Below are 27,218 nucleotides of genomic sequence, written 5' to 3' on the forward strand. Positions count from 1 at the left end.
ATATAATATAATATAATATAATATAATATATGTAACATGATATATATATATATTTGATTTATTTCCAGGTCACATAGATAGATAGATAGATAGATAGATAGATAGATAGATAGATAGATAGATAGATAGATAGATAGATAGATAGATAGATAGATAGATAGACAGATAGATAGACAGATAGATAGATTTAAATATAATAAAACCCATAGGACTTTTTTTGTTAATTAAAAAAAAAAAATTTGTTTAAATATGACCCAGACATCTTCTTGACAGATTTCATGAGATTATACAAATCATTTTACCATGGTACTGCCACAAGTACTGACAGTTCAGTTTTGCTCATTTGTTTACAGTGTAAGAGCAGAAGGAGAAGGAGCAGTGAAGAGTTGTGACAAATGGCTTTGAATGGGGAAATAAACTGTAAATGCTTCACATCTGGAATGTGTTTCTGTCTCATGATTTACAAGGAGTGTAGAGAGAGAGAGAGAGAGAGAGAGAGTGTGAGAGAGAGAGAGAGAGAGAGAGAGAGAGAGAGAGAGAGAGAGAGAGAGAGAGAGAGAGAGAGAGAGAGAGAGAGAGAGAGAGAGAGAGAGAGAGAGAGAGAGAGAGAGAGAGAGAGAGAGAGAGAGAGAGAGAAACTCATGGAAACTATAGTTTATAGGTAACAATTTGATTTTAAGTGACACTGTGGAAATATTCTGTTCCATAAGAACTTTGGGTCGCTTTTGACGGCTCTCCCTAGCAGATCACCATGTGGGCACACAAACACACACACACACGACACATGCATACACAGAGGGCCTTGTTTTGGCAACACAAGTGAGTGATCACAACAAATGTGTTGCGCATGGGAGGGGAGGCCGCAGACAACCACACTTTTCTGGTTTAAGGTCTATTTTAAAAATAATAAATATATTATTTATTACACCTTCATTGCACATATAAGAAGAAACCATCAAGACATCAATCCTTGTTCCCTCACTGAATGGATAAAAAAAAATACTATACTGTAGCAATTGTAACATTCATGCAAGCTATTTTTAGATAAACTTAAAGCCAGTTAAATACACTAATCTAAAAGAAACACTAATTCAGGTTTACAGTGAATATAAACAGTCAAATAATAGTAAAACTGATGGTACACACACTACCGCATTTATTTGATAAAAAATACAGTAAAACAGTAATATTGTGAAACATTATTACAATTTAACAGAAATGTTTTCAATTTGAATATATTTAAAATATAATTTATTCCTGTGATCAAAGCTGATTTTTCATCATCATACTCCAGTCTTCAGTGTCACATGATCCTTCAGAAATCATTCTGATATGATGATTTGCTGCTCAAGAAACATTTATTATTATCACCGTGGAAAAAGTTGTGCTGCTTTATATTTTTGTGGAAGCCATAATACATTTTCTTTGATGAATAGAAAGTTCAAAAGAACAGCATTTATTTGAAATCAAAATCTTTTGTAACATTATAAATGTCTTTACTGCAATTTTTGGCCAATTTAATTAGTTCAAGCTGAATAAAAGTATTAATTAAAAACAAATCTTACTGACGGCAATGTACTTTATAAGAAAAGCACAATAACAGCATTGATAAAGCAGGCTTACTAACTTTCTATATTTAATTTCTAATCTTTTTATTTTGTTTTAATTTATTTTATTTTGCGTATTTATGTTTGTTAGTTTCAACAGCCAAATTTCCATCAAGGTCATGTCATTTACTGAACATCTCCCTCTTCTGGTCGTAAAAGGCGTCAACAATGTCTGTCGTAAGATCAGGAATATGATACATGATATACCTTGCATTCAAGAACTCAAAATGTTTCAACCTTAAGATAATCATTTTAACCAAAAGTTATCCTTACTCTTGTCACTTCTCCATAGTGAAATGACAATAGCTTTATATGTACTGGACCTACAAAAAAGTAAGACATTCACTCAAAAAAAATGAACTAGAAAGGTTGTGCACTTTACATAATATATTTATATTTAGTTTACTTATAATAATTGTGTTTGTTGACTTGAAATGTTTTTTTCTATTAAGGTCCACGTAAATATGCCTCAACTTAACAGTACAAAATCCTAATGCGTTGTCTAAACACAAACCATTTATGTCAAGTAAATAATTCTTACATCCAGATGGTGGCAGTATAGTGCGACGCCAACTGCCATTTTGCCCTAACTTAATTTGATTGTGTTCAATCTGCTTATATATGAAAAATTTAAGTTTACTTAATCCGTTTGTGTTGTCATTACTTGAATGATTTGTTGCATTAACTGAAACTTGGCAGTGCTTGTTAGTTCCCAGCATGCTTTGCATATGTTTGAATTAAGAGAGAATAAATGTTAAAATGAAGTGTTATTTTATGTTTTTTGAGAAAATGAGAAAAGGGGAAGACTTGATTGTGTGTAATTGTGTTTAATGTTCAATTACATTGGAATTATTAGATCCATTTAAATTACAGTGGGTTACCATTGTGGAGAAGAGTGGAGCATTTTGTTTGGCTGTGGACTGATTCAGATACTTTCAAATGCTTTGGTTAAAGGAACATGTAAATCTTACCATTTAAGATGCTAATATGTGTTACTGCTAGCTGATAGCTATCTATAGTCTGTCAATTTAATTGTGTCACTTAAATGAATGGAGTATTAAATAAGTTGCATTCACAAATTTTGTTAGTACATATAACTTAACTGACTTTAGTTAGTTAAACTCAAACGTCTCTTGTTGAGCAAAAATGATTGATAATAGTTGGCTTGAGTCCAAAATATTATTTATCCCTAAAACAACCACATTAAGTTAGATAAACTTAATTATTTGTTTTCAGCTTTCATAATTAAATTAAGTGAAACCTGTCGACAAGAAAAAATTAATTAAAGTCAAGGTTTTATTTTTTTGAGTGTTGGAATTCATAAAAGAGCTACTAAAATAAACACACTGGAGCATTAATGTCATCACTCGTCATTCTCTAACATTATTTTATTTTGCATTATCAGATGTTATAATGAGGGAGAGAAAGAAAGCAATATGGACCTTCATGTAAAGGCAGAGAGACAGAGACGGCATAAAAACATACACATATCAGTGTGAACGAAAAGCCAAAACACATGGAAATCTTTTCAGAAAGAATATAAAGGGGTCATTCACACTCATGTCTGAATAAGAGCATCAGTGGCGTTTCACAGAACTAGAAAAACTAAACAATCAAGTACTGAAGCACCCATGACTGAAGTGAAGCGTTCACTGTGTTCTCCTACAAGCCGTTTTTATAGCACCAAAAATATATTTGTGCTTTGAATTATAAAAGTTTGGACATATAACCAAAACATAAAAGGAAATATATCTTGTGCATGTGCATAATTTGTTCACATACTTTTCTGTTTCACTTTGTTCTTAAACTTTTCTGTTACTCGGTTTCTCTCCCTACCAGTTTTATCTAAGACTACTGACCTTTGTTAACACTTGACAAATACAGAACTTGTATACTACTTAATCGTTGTGTTCTTACGAACCTTTCAAATGTTTCACACAAATAAAAAAGAAAGAAAAAAACATTCAGAGGGAGGTTGAAGGTCAGATCTCTCACCATGGGTTGAATGATTGAGGTGGTGAAGTGGTAAGATATAGGGGAAATAAAAACAAATGTGGGGACTACAAATGGAATCACAAAAAAAGCAACAATAAGTTAAATTCACAATACAGTATATCTAATTCATTCATATTTACACCACAGAAAAACACATTCAGTTACTATAATTCATTCAAACGGCTCCCCGAACATAACATATACATCATAGGTTTCCGTAATTTTTTTGGTAGCATATTCAAGTTTTTCCTCATTATAATAGGATGGATAATCTCCTGCTGGATTCCATGTAATAGATAGTATGTTGAAATTAGGGTCTCACTTCCTCCTGGCTCCCAATTGTTTCCTCTTGGTTATGATGTTAATATCAACCGTGAAAAGATTTCTTATATGTGCTTTAATACCACCCACCCCCTTCCCTTTAAACCAACTGAAGACAGTGGAAACATAGCTAGTAGTTTCCATGCTGGCTGATCACACGACGTCCTCTTGCTGTGATCTGCAAAGACGACACATTTAAATGGTTAAAATTTTTATCAATGAAAATTTGTTTAAATGTTAAAACAACAAAATAGAAACATCGTAATTGTATTCAATTTAAAAATATATGACTATGTACATACTATATTTTTGTGTAGTGTGCACCAGTGTAGTGTACAATATACAGGAGGTTCAGCATACTGGGCATTTTCTTAAAAGTTATAATGGCAAAACAAAACCTTTATTCAGCAAGGACACATACAATTGATCAAAAGTGACAGTAAAGGCATTTATAATGTTACAAAATTTTTAATTAAGTTAAGTTTCAATTAAACGCTGTTCTTTTGACCTTTCTAAACATCAAAGAATCCTGAAAAAAGTATTATGATTTCCACAAAAATATGAAGCAACACAACTGTTTTCAACATTGATTATGATAAGAAATGTTTCTTGAGCATCAATTAGAATGATTTCTGAGGGATCATGTGACACTGAAGACTGCAATAATGATGCTGAAAGTTTTGCTTTGACATTACAGGAATTAACTACATTTTAAAATATATTCAAATAGAAAACAGTTATTTTCAATTGTAGTAATATTTCACACTATTACTGTTTTGCTGTTTCTTAGATCGAATAATAATGGTGAGCATAAGAGACTTCTATCAAAAACATAAAAAAATCTTACTGACCCAAAACTTTGATCGATATGTACAAAATTTAGAATAGGCTATGACCCGTTTAAAATGTTGATTGTAAAGTTAAAAAAACAGATATGTGGAGTTTAGGCAGCTCAAGAGCAGCCATCATTAAAAAAGGTAAAAATAACAAATACATGTTGATTTTTCAATTATATTTTTTACTCAAATATTTATGCTGATAATATAATTTATAAATGTAATAAATTGTATTAAATTATATAAAAAAAAAAATTGTTGCATGCATCTTTAGTAGGCCTATTGGACACAGATGTTTGGACCACACTGTATGGTATGGATGTATGTATGCAGTAAAAATGTTGAAAGTAGATCAAATACCAAAATGTTCCTTATTTCATATTTTGTTCCCTTTTGAAGTGGAACTTCTGCGCTGCGTCATGGAGTTGACACTATGGTTGACATAGTATGACCTGAGTCTGAAGCATGTGTAAACAAAAGCCAATAATCATTGGCATACGGCAGTCCACGACATCATAATCTGGAGCGCCTGTGAGTATTAAAGGGTACCTGTAATACACGTCATCAGCTTTTCTGTCTTCAGGAGCCGCTTGTTCGTTTGCGTTTTTGGTTAGAAAAATCAGGAATCTGAAACCACTCTTTCTGTCACTTATTTCATATTGCTGAGCAGTGCTTGATGTATGTATGCCGGTGTGGAGTGCAATAATTGAGGAGACAAGAGACGGAGATGCGTCGAGTCAGCTTTACTCTCCACTTCAATATATATATCATACACTGTACAGCGAGTGCAGTCAACACAGTAAACACAACGTTACCCCGGAAACACATATCATAACCTCTCTCCCTTAAAGGTACAGTCCCTTGGTGAATGTCTCTTTCAGTCTTACTTGTGGGTCACCACACCGGCATGTTTTTGGCAAAGATACTACAGCTTCACATACCCCCCAAGGTGAGAGTGGCATTTGTCAGTGGTTGTAGGCAGAGGTTGATTGTCACTGGCATCTCTCTTGCTCCACTCTGATGTCCTGAAGTATCTTTTCCAGGTTTGAGCTTTATTCTCTCCTATGTTAAGGTCTAAAGTTGTACACGTCTCTGTGGATGGTTGCATTGCAGATACCCCCTAAGGGTTGAGCCAGGGGGAATGGAGTTATGTAGGGCAGTATAGATACCCTCTACTTCATTTACCTCCCTCCCTAACTACTATTATGTCATGAAGCAGGCATATATTCTCCTCTTTGGATGGGTGCTTTATAGGCCTCTCTAGTAAGACCCAGGTTCAAGAACCTGAAAAGTAGAGGTAGACGGACTGCGGGGCATCCCTCCTGGTTATCTACTGCATACTATAGTTAGTGCTGGAGTAAAGAGCTAGCTATAGCAGGTCCTGGAGAAGTGCCTTTACTTAAGTCAGGGCCAAGCTGCTCTCGTGTGTACTGGGGTTTTTGAACAGGGCATAAGCTCCCCTGCAGCCTCCTTGGTTTGGAGTATGGTGGATGAGAGTTATTGGCAAACAGCAGCCTGCCTTTCTCTTGTTTGCTTCCCTGTCTGAATAGTGGTAGGATCATATCTCCCCTTTGGATGGCCCTAAAGCTTGATGCAAAGTGAACGAAATTAGGCGGGTAGTATAGTTCCTTTTATTTTTGTTTGCCTCCCTCTCCAACTATTGTTTGGTCTTGAAGCAGGGATATAGCTCGACTTTGGGTGGGTGATCTACTATGGACCTGGGGCCTGTTTCAATAAGGAGGTTCAACCAACTCTGAGTTAAAACTTGAACTCTGAGTTGACTTACCCTGAGATGGGAAACTCTGAGTTTTTGGTTTCAGAACAGCTGAAATTAGTTAGTTCAATCAACTCTGAGTTGACTGACATTGAATTAAGCGCATGCACCACAACTATAAAAAGCCATTATCAATGGAGCACAGATATTATGAGTCACCATGGCAACAGCGCCAGACAAAAAGAGGTCTTCATATTTCTCACCAGAAGAACTGGATGAGCTTCTGCGAGCATATGGAGAGTACGAACATTATTTCGTTTATAAGTTTACATTTTAATTACTGTTATACAGTGATGGGTGTAATTAATTACCAAGTAATCTAATACTGTAATTTAATTAAAGGGATTACTCTTAATTCTTCTGTAATTTAAAGTTAAATCTGATGTAATTGTATTAGACTATAGAACAATTCTGTATAGGCTATTTAACATACATTTTTAAAAGTTATATTTTTAATGTAACCTTCTCCCTCTACACACTTTGGTCAATTCAAGAATAATTCATGCAATTGTATATTGTTTATTTGAAAGCATTAAAAGTGCTGTTTCTTGTCTCTCCTTGTATTGTTCAAGTGTTTAAGGTTGACATGGGATTTTAGTAATTAGTAATAAGTAGACCAATAAATTCTATAGATAGTCATTATTACATTAATCTAATTACACTGTTGAAGATGTCATTTGTAGTTAGTAATACAAGTAACTTACCCAACTGTTATAATATCAGAGGTGAAACTGGAAGAACAGTATGTTATTCAACCTAATTTTAATTTTCATGTAGGTGCAATCCTGCAGGCATTAAAAGAACATGGCAGCAGCTGAACATTAAATATAAAAACATAATTCAATCAGGTAAGGCTTGAGCATATCATGGGTGTAGGCTACTTGACTTTACAAACATTTGACATATTAAATAACTAAAGCATCCGGTGTCTAGCAGTGCAGCAGCATTTTTGGCTGAGGGAATTCCTGGACGGACTTCAGAGCCAGTCCCAAAGATCCAAGGGCCTTCATAAAATGTAAGAGGTTTACATATGTGTTATTTTTTATATAGGCTATTTTTGATATTTCCATTTATTTTACTTTGGGTTAGGATTTTTGTTGGTCCCAATAGATTCTGATGGTAATATCTGTCTTTTGGAGCCTCCTGTCCCAACAGAACCCCAGGCAGTTGTAAGTAGCCTACTCAATACAGCAGAAATTATGATAAATAGTGTTATAAAGTGTACTCAACCAAATGCTCATCACATGGGGATAAAGAGTTTCTGCTGCCACAGAGAGGCCTACAGAGGTAATGTTAACATTATGTGTCTACACATCAAACAATCTACACATTCAGATTTTTTCACATTTTTATGTGGAGTAGCCTATAGAATCTAAGTTTAAATCTAAGTATAAATGGGTATTCTTATCTCTCCCCCAGAGTGTGGAAGAACAGCAGGAGGACGGTCCATCAACTTCTGTTGCACAGATGAACAGTTCAGTGATTTTCAGTAAATGCCACAGTTTAATTCTGTAGAATTTGTTTAGAACTACATTATGTAACTCTAATCTACTACTGTATTTTCAGTTGCCAGTTAAGGAGTTATATAGACTTCATCTTACAAAAAAAAAAAAAAAAACAGCAGTAAAAATAGCAATATTTAATTTATTAATAAAAGATTAATTTTATTAATAAAAATGTACTGAAAGAATGAATGAGGTGTTTAAACACCACTTCCACTTTAAAAAAGGGGAGGAGACCGAAAGAAACTCTGGGTTTACCGAAGAAAACCTGCTCCCGACCAGGTTAGGTTCACAGAGTAAGTTACCATGGTAACTGGCTCTGAGTATAAGTTACCTCTCTTTCAGAAACAGGCTTGACTTACTCTGCTTTCTCAGGTTTAACATACCTCCCATTCTGAAACAGAAAACTCAGAGTTTCCCTCATTTCAGGGTTAACATACTCAAGAGTTTTCACTTAACCTCCTTTCTGAAACAGGCCCCTGGTTTGACAATGCTTATAGTAGAGAAAGTAGAAAAAGTTTTCCTGTGGGGCATCCCTCCTTGTTATCTCACATACTTATGGTCTAATGCTAGTGCTAATAGAAAAAGACGACACACTAAAAGTAGAGTATTTAAGTAGAGCCTAAGCTCCCCTGGGCTTCCTTTGGGTTTAGAGTCTAAGTGATGAGAGTTATTTTCATTTTCTTTATTACATGTCCCTCCCTTTTGTGATGAGTACAAGTAGAGATGTAAGCTTCCCCTTAGAGGAGCGACAACATTGAAAGTTGTAGCCTGAGGTTTTAGTGCCTTGCATGCTCCCTTTGATAAGCTGCTTTTTAGGATACCCCTTAGGGTTGACTTAGGTAAACTAACGTATTACCTCCCTCCCCAACCGTTGTTGGGTCTTAAAGTAGTGTTTTTGCTTCCTTTTAGAGTAAATTCTCTCTAGTATGATTAATGTTCTAAGACTCTGACAAGTAGAGGTAGTTTGCCTGGTAGCCTCCTTGTTATTGTAGCACTCTATAACTTAGAGGAGTGAATGGAGTCTTTTTTGGATCCTGAAAAATTATCTGTGCTCAGGCAGGGCGTGAGCGCTCTCCCCTAATTTCTCTACTGTAATTAAGTAGAGCTGAAGCTCCCCTGCAGTTTCCGTAAGGGTTGGGATTTGGTGGCAAGAGTCTTTGGCAATTATATTATGTGTAAGTTTTATGTTGAACGTCTCGAGTCCCACGGAGGAGCTCCGGAAGGATAAACGGAGGAGTAACAACAGTGAAGGGTGAGAGAGGACCAGACCTGGACTTTATGTTGTGTTTTATTGCATTTATATGCGACAGTTGTCCATGAGGCCGACAGTCGTTTTGTTTTGTTGTTTGTTTATTTTGTGATTAAAGTTTTACGTTGAATGTTCACTCGTTCCGACCTCCTTCTTCCCTGATCTTGAGCATTGTCGCAGCATACCTTCTCAAGAAGTTTGCATTCTCCCCTTGGAAGTAGTGGTAATATCAAAGGTTGTAGTTGACATACTCCTTTTATTAGACTTGACTTGACTACCTTGCTATAGAGAATAGAAACTTGGGTATATTCTCTTACTATTGGAAGATATTGGCTTAGGGAATGCCGCCACTATACAGTCTACATTTTGGATGATCCCTTGGGGTTGATGTACTCTGACTCCGGATAAGGTATCCATGGAGTCAGTTTATGCTATGCCCTTTATGTTTGTGCCTATTCACAGCACTCATTCAGATTTGTTTTTTGGAGCCGAGTGGGTGTCATCTATACACAAGCTCAATCCATTCATCCTCTGAAAAGGAAGCAAATTGCTGGTGTTACGGTGCATTGCAGCAGACTTTCTTGTGGAAAAAGGCATGAATAAGTGCAGAGAAAGTTATCCTGGGCGCTTCAGCAAGCATGAATGAGCAGTTTCCTCTAAAAGAGTTTTTACGCTAAAAGAGCAAGCACAGACGAAGAGCATCTTTGTAAAGTCGCCTTTCCGCCTGAGTGTTTCTCAGTGCGGCCAATATCTCTTGTCCTCAGACGGCAACAGTCTTTGTCTCACGTGTCTGGGTCAAAAACACGCTGAGATAGCTTTCATGGATGGCTCATATTATCATTGCGAGAACATGCCGGTTCTAGTTGAAGCTTACGGAGCTAGGTAGGTATTCCAGTACACCCACAGCCACAGAGTTCGGAGGCATAGTTAGCACTTACCAATTGGTTGTACTGGCTCAGAATTGGCTATGCGATTCAGTTCGCCAGGCCCCCATCCAGGTTTAGAGTTCTCTTCACCTCAGTGGCAGGCAAATATGCCCTGTCCTGCGTGCAGAAACTGCAGTCCTATTGGCGAAGGAAGCAATAGAGCCTGTCCCTCCATCCGAGATGAAGAAGGGTTTCCCTTACTTCATCATACCAAAGAAAGGCGGTGGGTTACGACCAATCTTAGACCTCCGACTTTTGAATCAGGTGCTGCACAAGCTCTCATTCAAGATGTTATCACACAAGCACATCCTAACATCTTCGGTTCGCTTTCGAGGGTTGGGCATACCAGTACAAGGTCCTCCCTTTCGGGCTGTCCCTCACCTCGAGTCTTCACCAAAATTGCAGAGGCTGCCCTTACCCCGTTAAGGGAAGTGGCCCTTGGCTATCTCGACGACTGGCTGATCCTAGCTCACTCTCAAGATTTGTTGTGTGCACACAGGATTAGGGTTGGTGCTAAGACACCTTAGCAGTTTGGAGCTTCAGGTCAACTGGGAAAAGAGCAAGCTCTCCCCAGTGCAAAGCATCTCTTTTCTAGGGATGGAGTTGGACTTCACGTCTCACAATGCTGAACTCCCTAAAGACATTCAGAGTAAAAACAGTGGTTCCACTGAAACAATTTCAGTGGCTCCTGGGGCATATGGTGTCCTCGGCGGCGGTTGTGCCACTCGGGTTGATGCATATGAGATCGCTTAAGCATTGGCTACAGACTCGTAATAGCATATTTAAACTGCCAAGGCGGTTTATGCTCAAAATGCATGTCTACCCCTAGTGCAACCCCTAGTGTCAGTCATCGACACCACGTCTCATTTCCTCCATCAGGGAACGTACGTTACAATATTAACCGAGATGTTCCCTATAGTGTCAACTCCATGATGCAGCGTTGAAATTCCACTTTGAAAGGGAACGTCTTGTACACTTACAGCTTGTTCACTCACCAGTGCAGAGCTTCAGCCAGCGGAGCCGGGCTCACATCTCATTGGAGAAGGAGGTGGGCTCACCCTGACCATACACTCCTTGGTTGTAACCGCCACCTTCGCCCTGTTGGCCGTATTCGGGCTGGTAACCGCCCTGAGAGCCAGCGTAAGGGTCCTGTCCATAACCTTCTTGTCCATAGCCTAGAAAAATACATTTAAAAGAGAATATAATTAAATAGGATGATGACCTTTGCAAGCCTTAAAATGTCAAAAATTTCAAATGACAATTATCCTGAAAGTTCTATTAGGGTGAATCTTATAAAACTTGTCAAGAATATGTGTCAGAAATTAAAAATTAAAATAATACTTTGGATACAGAAGATAAGCCTATTTGTAGGATCATTCAAATGTAATTTTTGCACTGACGTTATTATAATGACAATTAAGCATATTATTCAAATCATATTCTTTTATCCTCATTACTGTAATACTGACTTCATTTCTTCTTGAGATTCACACTAACATAAATAACAGCAACAAAAAATCTAAAGTATTTTAGTTGTGCCCACCTTGGCCGAAGGAGTCTGGTGCTGGCTGCTTCTCTCCAGAGGCTGTGTAAGTGCCAGCAAAGGCTGTAAGCCAACCGGTTTCCTTAAAGACGAACCACAGGTTCCCTGCCCATAGCACCACATTACAGAACCCAAACGCCTGCAGGTATAAGAGAAACGAGCCAAATGGTTACTTGCACATATTGTGTGCATTCATTTGTATGCCCAAAAACATCTACACCCTGTTTTACCTGATGAAAATACTGCCAGTTTAATTAGAATAAGAATACATACTGATTTTATCACTGGACGTTGCAACTAATATTGGTTTATTTTCAGTTAGTAGCCTAGGCGAAATCTGCATTAAGTTTTTTTTTTTTTTTTTTACAATATTTATATTTAATTAAAAAAAATTTTCCTTCAATTAACGAAAACAATTTGGATGATTGTTCAAAACATGGATCAACGTTGATCTTTTTAACATAGGTGAATTAAAATGTCATTGTTGATTTATACAGGTAAATATATTGCCTTAATTTAGCATTAAAGAGCCCCTATTATGCTATTTCAAAGTTTCCTAATTTTGTTTTGGAGGTATCCTCCAATAGATTTACATGCATCTACGGTAAAACAAAAAAACAAAAAAAAACAACACTTTAATTTATAAATATATTTTGCAGAATTACCTTTTTTCTCACAGTTCGATAAAGGATTCGGTTTCTCTAAACCTCTCCTTTCCGAGAGCCTGCTCTACTCTGATTGGTCAGATGGCCCAGTCTGTTGTGATTGGTCTACCACTTTTAGCGCTTCGGAAACAAAACACCCATTACCATATATTAATTTAAGCTTCGGAGGCTTCCTCTGCAATACTACAATTACAGAAAGTAAGACTGGAATTACTGACGACTAGTTTGAGGCAGTTCAAAATCAGTTCTTTCTTTAGGGAGACAACAACTCCATTTATCATGCACATTGAGCTTTGTAGACCTTTTACATTCATAAACAACTATATTACAAACTACATGAACGGTCATAACTGAAAAAGCATAATAGGGGAACGTTAAATGTTGAAACATTTATAACATTATAACATTATTTTAACCACATTTCAACATTGAAGGTTGGTCACTTGCTGGTTGAGTTTAAAGGAGCATAATGATTGATTATCAATGCACATCATTATGTATGCTACAGTATTTTACAATATTACAATATTTTACTTTCTCAACTGCCCACGTGTCATTATAAAATTATAGAAATACATTAAAATATGTGCATCATAACATTATTTACAGTGACTGTACCCACCACAGATGTGTTTAGGCCAGAAACCACAGGCTCATGGATTTCTTTGCAGCGGTTATCCTCATGATCACATGCAGTGATGAGGTTGATGACCTCATCGGGATCAGTCGCCCTCTTAACATCCGAGAGACCTTTGGCCCACGCCGCTGAACTTACCAACCACATGAAGGTAAAAATAGCTGTCACCACAAAATCCTGTAGAACAAAACCAAATTATTATAATTTCGTTCTAATGTTAGCATTTGTTCATCTTAGTTAATGTTAATTTCAACATTTACTGATACACTATTAAAATCAAAAGTTGTCTCTGTTAACATTAACAAAGAACAGCTGTATTTTTATAAACTAACATTAAGAAAGATATACAGTTGTAATCAAAATTATTCAACCCCCATTGCAAATCAGGTTTATTGGCAAAATGTACAGACTTTCAGCTGTTTGCAATGAACAAATCAAATAAAAGTAATTGAACTTTCAACTGAAAATGCAACTTTTAATGACTTCTGCAGTCTCAAAATTATTCAACCCCCTGAATAGAATCCCTCACAACAGCACAACTCTGCAAAACAGGTGTTGTCTCAACCACACCTGATGCAACTAATCAAGGGCTTCATTACTTGCACCAGGTGCTTGAGCTAGAACACATGAAATATCTGAACGTACACCACTACTGACCCAAAAGAACAAGAAAAGTGCTCAAAATTATTTAAATAAGCCATAGAACTTTTCAGCCCTATAAATCAGTGGTATGTCTGCAGGAAGAATGAAGCATATGCTGAAAAGAACACTCTGTCTACAGTTAAGCATGTTGTGGCTCGGTGATGCTCTGGGGCTGCTTTGCATCCTCTGGCACTCGAAACCTGCAGCGTGTGGAAGGCAAGATGGATTCACTGAAGTATCAGGAAATCCTAAGAGAAAACGCCATGCCATCAGTGAGGAAGTTCCATCATTGCCTTTTTTGAGCTGATTTGTTGTGCTGAGCTATTTCAATTACTTTTGTTTGATTTGTTCATTGCAAACAGCTGAAAGTCTGTAAATGTTGCCAATAAACCTGATTTGCAGGGGATTTTTCTTCTCTCATTTAAGTCATTCAGTTGTATGCTGATTATGCTCAAAGAAAATGTATATCAGATGAAATTAAAATTTTTAATCTCATAATTTCAAAATGGCAGATAAGGCTATCTGCCTCACAGGAAAGAGACTGCAAGAAGACTCACAGCCTGAGCTCCTTTGTTTCCCTCGTGGTACTTCTCCAGGAGGAAGATGTACACGGACATGGCTGCCATTGTATAAAGGAAGGAAAAGACACCAATGGTGACAAAGAACTCAGCAGACGAAGAGTTGTCTCCCACCAGAAAGAGACGTTCAGGTTCCGGCCCTTTACATGAAGGAGCATCAAACCATACCTGGTGCAGTCTGTGGAGAAAGACACTTGGTAAATGTCTGTCAGAAGTTTAAATCGCTTGACCAATGTGTGAGAGTGTGTGCGCATTCAGGTGAATCAATTTAAAAGGTTCTCCTATGGAATCATGAGCCCCTTTCGCACTGGGCAGTTCTAGGAACTTAATTGTAGGAACTAGGGTGGTTCCCTGAGAAATAAATGTTCCCCTAGGGCCATTTTCTTGGTTACATTCACATCGGCAGTAGAAACTCTGAAGTGACGTAAGCCACGCTTGTTGTTGTGACTTTTATTTTGACGGCACTGAGAACGCCAGAGCCCGAGCACACAGTGTTCCCATTCTCAGTCTTCACTAGTTTACGATCTGTTTAAAGATCCTTTTAAAAGAGGTCCATCACTGTTTTCCATGTTCGTAGAGTTAGTTTCTGGAGTAAATATATAGGCTATAATCTGTTTGTTTACACAGCTTTTTATATATATTTTTATATAAAAATAGCAGGTGCTGGTGTTTCGCATGCATTCGGCTAATCAGCATAAATTAATGTCACTGGTAGTTCCTATAGTGCAGGTTTAGGCCCTACTCTGAAGTAGGAGCTAAATTAGTTCCCCCAAAGGCGTTTCTAGAACTAAAATCATTCCCAGATCCTGTGGTGCGAAAACGCCAACAAGCGGCCGGGTACTTCCACCATTAATTCTAGGAACTATGAAAAGGTTTCTCCGGTGCCAAAGCCCCTATAGACACTTTAAAGTCGGTGTAAACCAAAGGTTGGAATAGTCTTTTCTTTCCTATTGTATATCCGAGTGAAACGGTTTCTTGAAGAAGAAAAAATGTCCATTTTTGTCCATCATGAATCAATTGTATTGTTGTATGGTTGAGGTTTGCTATTGGTGGATCTCGACGCGTTTCACACAGAATAAAACTAATGACTAGTATGGCAGGTTGTAATAAAAATTGAGTGTTCATTGGAGTGGTCCAAGACCTTAGGAACGCACAAAAAATGTACTGGATTCGAGGAGTTTATGTGCTTGTAATAAAAACAGTAACAAATCCTTCCCTCGTGGGTCAATTTGACCCCTATAGAAATGAATGGGAAATGGGGAATTTTTGTATTATTTATCAAAAACAAAAAACAAAATTATGGCACAGTCCCGTGGTTAGATTTGAACACATTTACAATGCAGAACACGCACCCAAATGCAAAAAAAATGGTAATAATTTTAATATTACAAGAAAAACTGACTTTAGGACCCAGGGGAACAGTTCATTTGCTCCAAAGAGAGCAATAAGGCCATAATTAAGGCTAGTGGCAATAATTATATTTCTTTGAACAAGAGGTCAGCAAAGACACCCAATATGATACTTTTTGAGCTGTTTTAACAAGTTTTTACATGTAATGAAGCGTTATTTTGTATTTAAGTGAAAGAATGTGCTTAAATTTTATTATTAAATTAAATTAATGATAAAATCTAGTAATTTACAGGTAAATATATATATATATATCCAAAAACATTGCATTAAAAAATAGAGAAAAAAACTATAAAAATGAAATGATATAATCTTTCTTTACAACTAGGTGAATCAAACACATCAATTAAAGAATGGAAGACTGTCGATATTTATTGAGGACTTGTGTCTGCTGCACTGTGATCTGATATGACAGGGATGGCAGTGGAACACTGACCTGAATGGGTATTCAAACTCAACCTCAATGTTCAGGTCACTTTCTGTGCGGTTCTTGCACTCCACGCTCAGACGAAACACTCCAGAGTAACCGCCACAGGTGGAGAATGCAAAGATGGCGAAGAACTGAGAAGGAGAAAGAAAGACAGTCAGTTGTTATAGTAAATAAGTGTGTAAGTAAAGAATGGCAATAAGCATGAAACGTGTACTGAAAACGCCCATATACAACGTACAATCTATATAATAAATATCCTATTTTTTTACAGTGTTTTTGCAAGCAACAAATAAATTTTAAACATTTTTTTAACAGCATAAATAGAGGTCAGTTAGAGGTGCACAATTAAATTGAGAATTACAATTTTTTTTGGTTTCAAACAGAGATCATAATTTCTCCCATGATTCTGAGCAGACAACTAAACAAAATAACATGTAATTTACTAGAGTTTTTCAGTCTATTTAAAATGTTTAGTGAATCTGAATGAATTATTAAAAAAAAATAAAAAAAAAATATTTGAATGAATGATTCAATGACTCTCTCATAAGTACTTAATTTGCTGTGCCCCAATTCGCATACTGTCTATCCAAATCGTGGTTTGTTGAAATGGGTATTCCAAAGATACCCGGTATTTGTAAAGATACGTTTGGTCATTAACTTTTAAATGCATCATTATGCAAATTGCAAACACATGAGGCGAGTCTCTGCATGAAAGACCCACTACTGGCAGATCAAGGCTACTACATTTATTTCCAAAATGGTGTCTCCAAACCCTAACCATAGACCAAACTCTATTCCAGGCCGGATACGAGCTTTTAACTATTATGCTAGTGTCATGCAATATAGTTTAGCCTATAGCACTGGATAGGAAAAGCTTTTTTGATTGTATTAAACAAGACATCACAGTAATATGCAAATATGTAGACCACAAAATATTACTACAAATTAAAAGACCTGTTTACTGTTTGAATATATTTTAAAATTGTCTCATGATCCATCAGAACTCATTATAATATGCTGATTTGCTGCTCAAGAAACATTTCTGATTATTGTCAGTGTTGAAAACAGTTGTGCTGCTTAATATTTTTGTGGAAGCCTGTGATGCATTTTGTTCGGGATTCTTTGATGAATAGAAAGTTCAAATGAACAGCATTTATTTGAAATAGAAATCTTTTGAAGCAATTTAAATATCTTTGTCACTTTTGATCAAATTAATGCATCCTTGCTGAATAAAAGTATTAATTTCTTACAGAACCCAATTTTTGAATAGTGTTTACCATCACATGAAGGTAAAAACATTTAAACAAAAAACCAGACATTTCAGACATTTCACTTGTAAAACTCTAATTTAATAATGTCAATAAAAAGAAGGGAGTTTCATATCAAATATAAAATAAAGAGAAAATGCAGAAATGAGAATGGTTCATGTTTCTGTGTTAATTCACCATCTGTTGTATATCACACCACATATAAAATATAAAATACAATATCTGCTAATCTGTACAGTTCAAAGAAATGCAGCCACTGCATCCTGGTCACTGTTGCACCTGTTGTCATGGAAACTGAGATATAAATGAGATGAGGTGACAAACAAGAGGCGTTAACGAATTATCACAATTAACACAATAACACCTACTAGCACTGGTGTCACAATGATGCAGACAAACACACACACAAACACACACAGATTAGTTAGTCAGAGTATTTTTACCACACCCTCCCTTCACTGCAGGAAGATCCGATTGAATAGAAAATCCGGCTATTAATCTCACTGAGGTGCTTTACCATCTGTCACTACACACACTGAGCTGATCTACTACACATCACTCTACACACGCACATTTACACACGCACACACAAATAAGCTCTGTTCCAAAACATAGTGAGCGGCCTTCGCTGCCTCCTAGCCACCACTGAATCAGTGATGATTAGGAATGCTCTCCAAAGGCGTGCCACAAATAGCCCTCAGCGCACAGTTTATTTCAGTAGAGTTTGGTATTAGCATGTTGCTAAGCTAATGTTGTGACACTGTTATAAGCATTAAAGAGCACAACATTGGTCTCCATTGACCTGGACTGTATGGACAAAAAAACATGAAGACAATTTTTTTATATCTTCTTCTGTGTTTTGCAGAATCAAGAAATTCATGCAAGTTTGGAATGACATGATGGCGAGTAAATAATGACAGAATTCTTAGGTGAACTATATCCACTGAATATACACAAAATTTATCAGCAACATGATGGATAAAGATCGAATGCCCGTTTTTCTTTAAAAAAAAAAAAAAAATCTAAAATTTCAATTCAACATTGATATCGCAATGTTGTTTCAACTTTACTTTCAACAACATATGCGAGTTAAAATGTTACCATTGATTTATTAGTATTTTGTTAACCTTTTGTTTTTTAACCTTAACCATTCCTCGTGGAAACAACAACTGTTATTATTTCAATCACAATCATACATTTGGTCACTTGCTCATTTTTTTATTACATTGAACAAATTTTAACAATATTTTTTAGCATTGACCCTGTGCATTTTTAATTATTGAAATTTTATTAAAATTTTCTAGGCAGCTCACGCGAATTTAAGTACAGTCATACAGCACATGTGCACAGACTCAAATGGACAACTTCTATGCAACTTGTGAAGCTCAGCACAAAAAATAGTTACTGATTATGTATTATGAGACAAGCACCAGATAAAATAAACACAACACTTCATTATTCTGGGCTGTCTGAGTGTCTCAGGAAACAAAATGGGTTATTACTTGCACTGAGTGATTATATCTGTGAGAAGGCAACAGGGCAGATGATAAGAAAGATACAAAGATACAACAGAAAGTAAAAAACACTTTTGCTTTAATAAAGTCAGAGCTACTTTAGCTTGACGGATGTTGAAAATAATTAGTAAATTCCAAAAATCAAACGAATCAAAACATTTAAGATCATAATTTGATTCCTAGAATCCTACTGGATATTGTGTAATCTTTAACAGAAAGCTGCTCGAGTTGTATTGGAATAATGTCTTGCAGATCTGTTCAAGGAAATCCCAGAGGGGGTTTTAAGACTTTTAAAATCCCCACACATTTTCTTTCAATTCTTTTTGAAACAGCAGCATTTTATCCTGCTGGTCCAGTTGGGAATTATGTGTTCCCATCTAGGCTTTTGCTTTGTGATGCTGTAGTTTTAAAATGTTCTATATATCCTAATCATTTGTTAACAACATGTATTCTTTACTTTAACAAGCTCATTGTTTCTGCCTTAAATTAATACATGGTTAGCTTAACTGTGTGATTTGTATATGTACATTTCTGAGATATATAACTTGGACACAGTTACCTCTGATAACAGATCACTCTAAATTGTAATGTAGACGTGCATTTTTGGTAAAGCTGCTTTAAAACGATATGTATAGTGAAAAGCGCTATACAATATGTGAATTGAATTTAATTATTTGCTGTAAGATAATTGCCATTTAGGATGGGTTTCAAATTATGACAGGAGTCTTGTAGGCATTCCTTAAAGGAACACGCCAATTTTTTGGGACTTCAGCTTATTCACCGTATCCCCCAGAGTTAGAAAAGTCTATACATAACCTTTTCATAACTGACACCCCCACCGCTAGCCTAGCTTAGCACAAAGACTGGAGGTAAACGGCTCCAGCTAGCATACTGCTCCCAATAAGTGACAAAATAACGCCAACATTTTCATATTTACATGTTGTGATTTGTATAGTCACAGCGTGTATAAATAACAAGGTCACATGAGACACAGCCATCTTCTAACCGTATACATACTGGGAACTATATTCTCAGAAGGCGAAGCACTGCTACTTGGGCGGAGTGATTTGCTTGCAGCACCTGAAGTTCGCTCAGAGTTGGAGTAAATCACTCCGCAGAAGTAGCAGTGCTTCGCCTTCTGGGAATATAGTTCCCAGTATGTATACGGTTAGAAGATGGCTGTCTCATGTGACCTTGTTATTTATACACGCTGTGACTATACAAATCACAACATGTAAATATGAAAATGTTGGCGTTATTTTGTCACTTATTGGGAGCAGTATGCTAGCTGGAGCCGTTTACCTCCAGTCTTTGTGCTAAGCTAGGCTAGCGGTGGGTGTGTCAGACAGAGTTACGGCACGCACAGAGATGAAAAGGGTGTGTGTGGACTTATCTAACTCTGGGGGATGTGGTGAATAAGCTAAAGTCCCAAAAAGTCGGCGTGTTCCTTTAAGGATTTTCAACAATAATGGAATAAATGAATGAAGTGAAAGAAAGTAATAAGGAATTATGTGACTACAAGTTAAATTTTTTCTTTTGTTCCAAACCTGGATTCAGACCTGGATTCCTTTTTGGCAATGGGACAAAATGTTCCTAGTGTTCCTAGTGGAAGACTCCTTTTGTTATCCTTTGTGATCGTGCACTACAGCCTACACAGCGCCTGGCAAATGGGAGTTAAGTTTTTAATAGCAAGTGAATGTTTTATGCAATAAAGGCATCATAACATTCACTAAATATTGGGCCATTTTTTAGCTGGAGAAGAACTGAGACCATATGTTAACTGAGGATGCATGCCAGCTCCGGTCCAGTGACTAAACTTCTCTCTAATTCTGAGCTATTAATTAGAGCAAGCTTTAAAGAGAAAATTAGGCAGAAATGGGCACAAATTCATGACATATCACATTAAACCAAAGCCCAGGCTGTTAACTCTACAGATGTGCCAGATTAGATATCAATGTCTCTTCTTTTTCAAAAGTTTTATATCCTAAATGGAAACATTTCAGAAGAAATTTACCATTGCACTGAAGCTAAATAACTTATAACATACTATCACAATTTCATATCATACTATAATAAAAATGTTCTCTCAGTAAAATCTAAGATTTTAAAATAATTAAATCTTTAAGGAAAACAATTTCTCAATACATTAACAACCGTCAATCCTCGAAATGTGGGTGTGTTTCAGCAGTGGCGTGTAACGCAGTCACTACAAGCCACTTTGGTGGGTTGAATTTTATATAGAATATATACATTTTTCAATTGTAGTCTTTTAAAAAGGCATCTGAAATAATAAACTAAGTGCAATGTAGTGTTGTTAAAAATACAGATTTTTCGATACATATCAATAATGAAATATCTGAAACTCTTCCAATACTCATTTTCCGCAGAACACGATACCAGCTCCGCTTTCTCGCTCTCTCTCATTTCTCCGAAAGCGAGTGACACACAAACCCGCCTCCCCTCACTCACTCCTTTCATTTGCACCGGATGAATATCGTTGGTGTAACAGGGCTTGAATTTCGGCATGGGATTGAGCATAATTTTACTTATTCCCACAGATTTTGTTCTCACACCCAAAGTGCGTGCACATAAAGCCGCCTCTCAGCACTAAATTGAGTTCTTTTTCGCTGCTTATTGGGTTTAAACAGACAAATACACACAAAATAATGTCAAAATGCCGGTCTTGGGGAGTATTCACGTAAAGTAATACAGTTATGTATTAAGTGAATGTAAACAGTTGAGAAAGAAAACACATGTATAAAGGATCCGCAGGTCTTAAAGTGACAGCAGCCTAAAAAACCTGCTGCCAAATTATGAGATGATATTAAAAATATCTATATGCCAGTTTTTCCCCCATGGTATCGATGTCAGAATTGTGGCCAGTGAAAATGCTGAGTGGCTAGTAACTTTGGAAAACCACTAGCCATAGCGGCTGCTGAGCAAAAAAATTAATGTTAAGCCCTGCTTACACATATCTACCTACAAACCTATTTTACAACTTTAAACATGCACAAAAACACACATATTTGCAAATACATTTTCTAAAGATACTTGAACTCTTAGAATCTAAAGATTTGTAAATAACAGTCTTGATTTACCATCACTTGTCTTGTAAACTACCGTCAGACTCCTCTCATTACGTAAGCAACAGCAGTGACTGTTCACAGCCACCCACACAAGCTGTGCACAATGCCGTGTGTGTGTGTGTGTGTGTGTGTGTGTTGTATTTACTGCCAGCTATAATTAAGAGAAACTAAACTAGATTCACTGTAGTTAATACCAGTGCTTTTGGTAAAATTACAGTTTTAAAAGTTGCAACCCCACATATTTAAAGAGATTACAGGTTTTAGAAGGAAATAATATGAAGGAAAGAGAAAAGAAAAGGAGTTATGGATTAAAAATAGCAAGATAAAAACACACTGCATGAACTCACCCATTGTAAGATTTTAATGAATCCTAATGGCTGCTTGATGACTGTGAACTGCCCTGTGGCGACCAACTGAAAAACAAGTAAACAGATAATGTCAATGACAAAAACTACTGCTATAAAGACCATCAAACCTGATATATCTATATGTGAAAAAGAAGTACAACTTAGCATACTTTTAAGAGAACCTATTATGGATACAATAGCAAACTGAGGCCCAGTTTACACTTGGTAATAAGATGAGTTTTGGTCAATGGGATCACGAGCGGACGAGTCTAAATACAGGTGTAAACGGTTTCTAAAACGTTTTGAGGTTGTCCACTTTCCACCACTTCCAGAGGTAGTCGAAAACACATTCGACAGGATTGCTTTTGTAATGTAAACATTCGAACAGCCACAAAAGACCGTCTTCTCTCCTCCTACTGACCTAATGCATTCATTACAGGAAGAGCTCTAGCCAGACGGGATTTAAACTTTGTCCGCTGAAGAACCCAAGTTTAGTTTGAAGATGAAAAACATACCAAGCACAATGTTCTCTCAACAATCCTGATTTCTAACACACACTCACGGTGTGATCTTGCAGAAACGATAACTGCTGCTCTCTTTTTCCGTCGTCTCCAGGCGCGTTCATATGTTGGTCAAGCTTATTTTATCAATTAGATCGAAAGATCTGAATAAACCCATACATTTTCATTTACCCGCCCATAGAGCCTCTAAGACATCAGGACAGAAGTGGTTGAAAGTGGACGGATTAAAACACCCGGTGTAAACGAGAATGTGTCTCCCTCGTCTACTTGTGATTGGCCAAAACCCATCTTAATACCGGATGTAAACAGGACCTGAATGTAATGTTTTCAGACATTTAATTTAAATGTAAATGTATTATAGTTTAAAGTAATATTAAATGCAATCAGTTTGCTAGGTTTATGTTGGTTTTCATGGAGTTTTCCTTGTTTCCTGTGTTTTTGTTCTTGTTTCCTTTGTTTCCTACCACTCAGTAGTTACCATGGTAACCAATTATGTTTACCTGCCCCTCCTCATTATATCCTTTGTATTTAAATTCTCAGTTTGGTTTTTAGTTTTTGTCCTGCCTTGTCCAGCTTAACCACTGTTTAAAAAGCTGTTGCGTTTGTTATTGTTATCCTGGATTATCGTTTTGGTTTTGGATAATAAAGTTAATATGGCTGTGATTATATCCACCACGCCTGCTTCTCCTCTGCCTTTGTACTTAAGTGTATTTAAGTGTGTTAATATATAGTCATAAAAACTACATTCTAGTAGTTGCGTAGACTGTCAATGGAGGGACAGAAATCTCTCAGATTTCATTAAAAAGATCTGCATTAGTGTTCTGAAGAGGAACGAATGTCTTACATGTTTGGAACAACATGAGGGTGAGTAAATGATGACAGAAATTTCATTTTTGTGTGAACTAATCCCTTTAGTAAAATCTCTGAATATCACTAATGTGATGGTTTGAGTTGGACATACCAAAATAAATGCCAAAAATTCAACCGTATATTTGGTCTAAAAGGTACATCTATTATTTAAGTTTTCTTCACGAAAAGAAATTACTATTTGATTAACAAATTATATTTTAAGATATTCTCATTATTTTTGTTCAATTTCTTTAACAAGATAACTGCTTGCTGCTTTATATTAAAAGTATTATATTAGTGAACACAAAATGAAATAAGTTCACATTACTCATAAATATTGTTTTTTACATTGGGTTACTTAAATATTTGAGTTAACTTGTTGGGTCTACTACTCAATTTGACTTGTCGTGGTTATTCATTCTACTTTTTTTTTTACTTAATTCATAAGGTATATTTCCTTGATTTATCATCTGATTTGAAGTACACTACAAGTGCAGATTCAGCACAATTATGCACACTGCTTTTTCACAAGAGTATATATTTGTATCTACAGTATATATCTGTCTGTCTGCCTTTCTGTAGAATGTAGAGTATTTTCAGCTTATTACTTCTGATCTCAGAGTCACGTACAGGTATGTTGCATGTGTCTCCTTTCTCTGAATACATTTTTTTTCTCTCTCAATACACTCTAATAACCTGACTGTCCCTACCTACGTCAGTGATGACGACAGAGAGCGCACGTGCGAGGAGAGGGAGACTTTGCAAGCATTAGAATTAGGCAAAGCTGCTTATCTCAACGTTTCCTTTATGAAAGTGCAACTGGCGAGCATTTACAGGCTACAGGCCGATTTATTTGACTCGCACAGCGGGCACAAGGCCAGAGAGCACGCGAGTGAATGCAGCACACTGCAGACAACCGCACAATCGTTTCTCACTTTACTCTTTAGTGCCCATGCAAACCATTTGCCATCTATATATAGTAATCCAGATTGTGATATCCCTGTTATGTTATAATGTAATACAGACACTGTCTGAATAAACAGTATTTTGAAGTCCGATTCATTTGAGCGAATCGGTTCTCTCGGACTGTTTTATTTAATACGTTTTGGGTGATATAGATTTGGTTTATAAAATGTAGTTTGGGTTATATAGTTTGTTTACGGTTCCAAAATGTCACCCACTCACATTTTTACTACCAAAGTTGTCCCTTAGAGAGTCGAATAATTTACGACCGTTATATGAATCGGTTCGTTCAAATCATTAAAAAGAACCGGTTTAAAAGACGATTCGTTCGCGAATTGGACATCAACGTAAATACAGATAAATAACGTTAACCAGTGCACGGCTCATGTCCTTTTTTATCTAATCTCAAAGAGGGACCATGAAAATAAATACTTTAGTTATTTAATCAGCCAGTTTGAATCATATAGCTCCCTGTTTGAAAATAGTTGCGCAGTTCAGTCATTCATACTAAGTAATATATATCCCGACCCATAGTATAAAATACCACAATCGCAATGCACTGATTGTACCCTATTGTTATTAATCGGTTTTACGCGAATTGTCTTGAATTGCTATCGGTTTTCTGTAGTGTTTTATTTGGTTGCATCCAACAGAGATTCCCTGAAAGTCAACGAGACGTCGTCTCTAGGTATTTTCTTGTCCTGGTAAGTCATTAATTTAAACTCCGTTTATTCCGTCCATTTAAAATCAATGTTAGTCAGTCAAATAACATTTTGCCTTTAGGCCTATACGCGAATGAGCGTGAGGACTTTGCAGTGCATGAGTAATTATTAGGTGAATAGCTGTGATTGAATGCCTTACCTGGTTGACAACATCCATCTCGGTCCCCTTGTCGCTGATAAGAGGATCAGACGAGTGGAGACATCCGGGTCACAGCACTGATGACACCCGCTCGCTCGCTCGCTCGCTCGGGATAATACATCTCTCGGTCAAGCCATGCTGTCTGAGGGAATGCGCTTCTTTCACAGCTGCACTCCTTATCACACTGTACTGCTTTAATATAACGGGTTATAATGTATATAATGCAATGACTAATTCATTAATTATTATGAATAATAACAATTGATAAATAAATCAAACAAAATATAATAATAAATAACAACAATATTTATTAATTATTTATTATAATAAATTAAATATATATTTTTTCAGACACACAGTGATCTTGTGCAAATCAATAAAAGTTATTTCTTTTGTTACGTTCCACGTGTGTTTTGTATTTTGTTCTTTCTCTCCTGTATTTGTAAAGTATTTTGTTAGGTTGCGATCATTGGATCGTCTGGCTGTACATCATAGCTGTACATCATACCCGTGACGTCAGGACGCTCGACGTCATGATCGGCGCGACCAATCCGCTGGCGCGCCGGCAGATTAAAAGGCCCTGTTCACCATGAATGAGTAATGATGGATCAGCATCAGCATCAGCCAGCCCTCACTCAACACCTGTGTCCCTAGTCGAGCTTACAACCTTAATGATTTGTTTGATGTAGTTTCGTTGTTGTGATGATGCAGGAGTGTGTATTCTTGTATTACACGCTGATAGGCAAAGGAAAACGCACTGCGTTGTAACAAACCACTCGGTAGGAAGTATAACTTAATTTGTATGTTTGTAACTTCTGCATCTGCGTTTATCCTGGCTCTGAACCGTCTCTGCCTCTCTTTATTAGACAGAGGCATCTGGAAGGACAGAATTGACCTTGAAACACCAGAAGCTGTACTAAAGCTTTAATAAAATGTTGATATATTGATAAATATGATTACTTTATTCATGATTTGACCATTAACATTACAAAATTGAATGACAGCAAAAAAATGGCAAAAAACATACAATTATGTAAATAATGTTAATGTTAATAAAAATAACTATAATAACTATGCCTAAAAGTTTACAAATGTTAATTAAAAACTAGATTGTTATGCATATGTCATTCTGGATAACGCATGACATGTCCTGGCTAACAGAGGTTCCCTTACGAGAACGTTCTCTCCTACTGCGTTGCAAACACTGTGGGAAAACTCCTTTTCTCAAGAATATTGAAGCCTTTATTTTAAAACGCATTGCAGCTGCACAGCGAGAGCGTCATAGCTCGACTGAGCGAGCTGATTGGCTGTGCTGCGGCAACTGCACAAACCTATGGTGAGTCAGCAGAGGCGTGCGGTTCAATGGGAGCGCTTGGCGCCCTGCCAGCCTCGAGTGCGCCAAAATGGTTGTGGCTGGAGAGTATAAATTCAGAGAAAACTCGCCATATGACAGATTTAATCTCCTTCAGCTCTGAGACTTACCTCGTCGCTGACTTCTCTGGATACAGAATCCTTCTCTCGCCATCCAACAGCCTCTTCAGCGGAACAGCTTCAGCTCCTTGGCAAACCTCGCCCAGCTGAACGTTTCCCTGTGGCATCCGGCGAATATCCTTTATAAACACTTCCTTTCTAAAAGAGCAGAGTGCGTTGTTGCAAATGCCGCTCCCCGTCTGCGAATCCTGCGGGATTCCCCT

At 36.8% G+C, this 27,218-nt stretch overlaps 1 protein-coding gene across 3 annotated transcripts; it reads right to left on the bottom strand.

Annotated features, from left to right (window-relative positions):
- Positions 1-2,420: 2,420 nt before the first annotated feature.
- sypb (synaptophysin b) lies at positions 2,421-25,705 on the bottom strand. Of its 3 annotated transcripts, none has more exons than XM_079897071.1 (8): positions 25,525-25,705; positions 22,331-22,396; positions 16,122-16,246; positions 14,258-14,456; positions 13,044-13,235; positions 11,757-11,895; positions 11,209-11,388; positions 2,421-4,101 (listed from the first exon to the last, which is right to left on the bottom strand). In XM_079897071.1, the coding sequence occupies exons 1-7, from the start codon at positions 25,540-25,542 to the stop codon at positions 11,240-11,242; spliced, it is 888 nt and encodes a 295-aa protein (XP_079753197.1). In that variant the 5' UTR covers positions 25,543-25,705; the 3' UTR covers positions 2,421-4,101; positions 11,209-11,239. The 3 variants fall into 3 exon arrangements, with proteins under 3 accessions (XP_079753197.1, XP_079753199.1, XP_079753198.1); XM_079897073.1 differs by having other exon boundaries at positions 2,967-4,016; positions 11,278-11,388; positions 25,525-25,619; XM_079897072.1 differs by having other exon boundaries at positions 2,967-4,101; positions 11,194-11,388; positions 25,525-25,619.
- Between the last annotated feature and the right edge of the window lie 1,513 nt (positions 25,706-27,218).

Source organism: Squalius cephalus, assembly GCF_949319135.1.
Source record: "Squalius cephalus genome assembly, chromosome: 16".
Lineage (NCBI taxonomy): Eukaryota > Metazoa > Chordata > Actinopteri > Cypriniformes > Leuciscidae > Squalius > Squalius cephalus.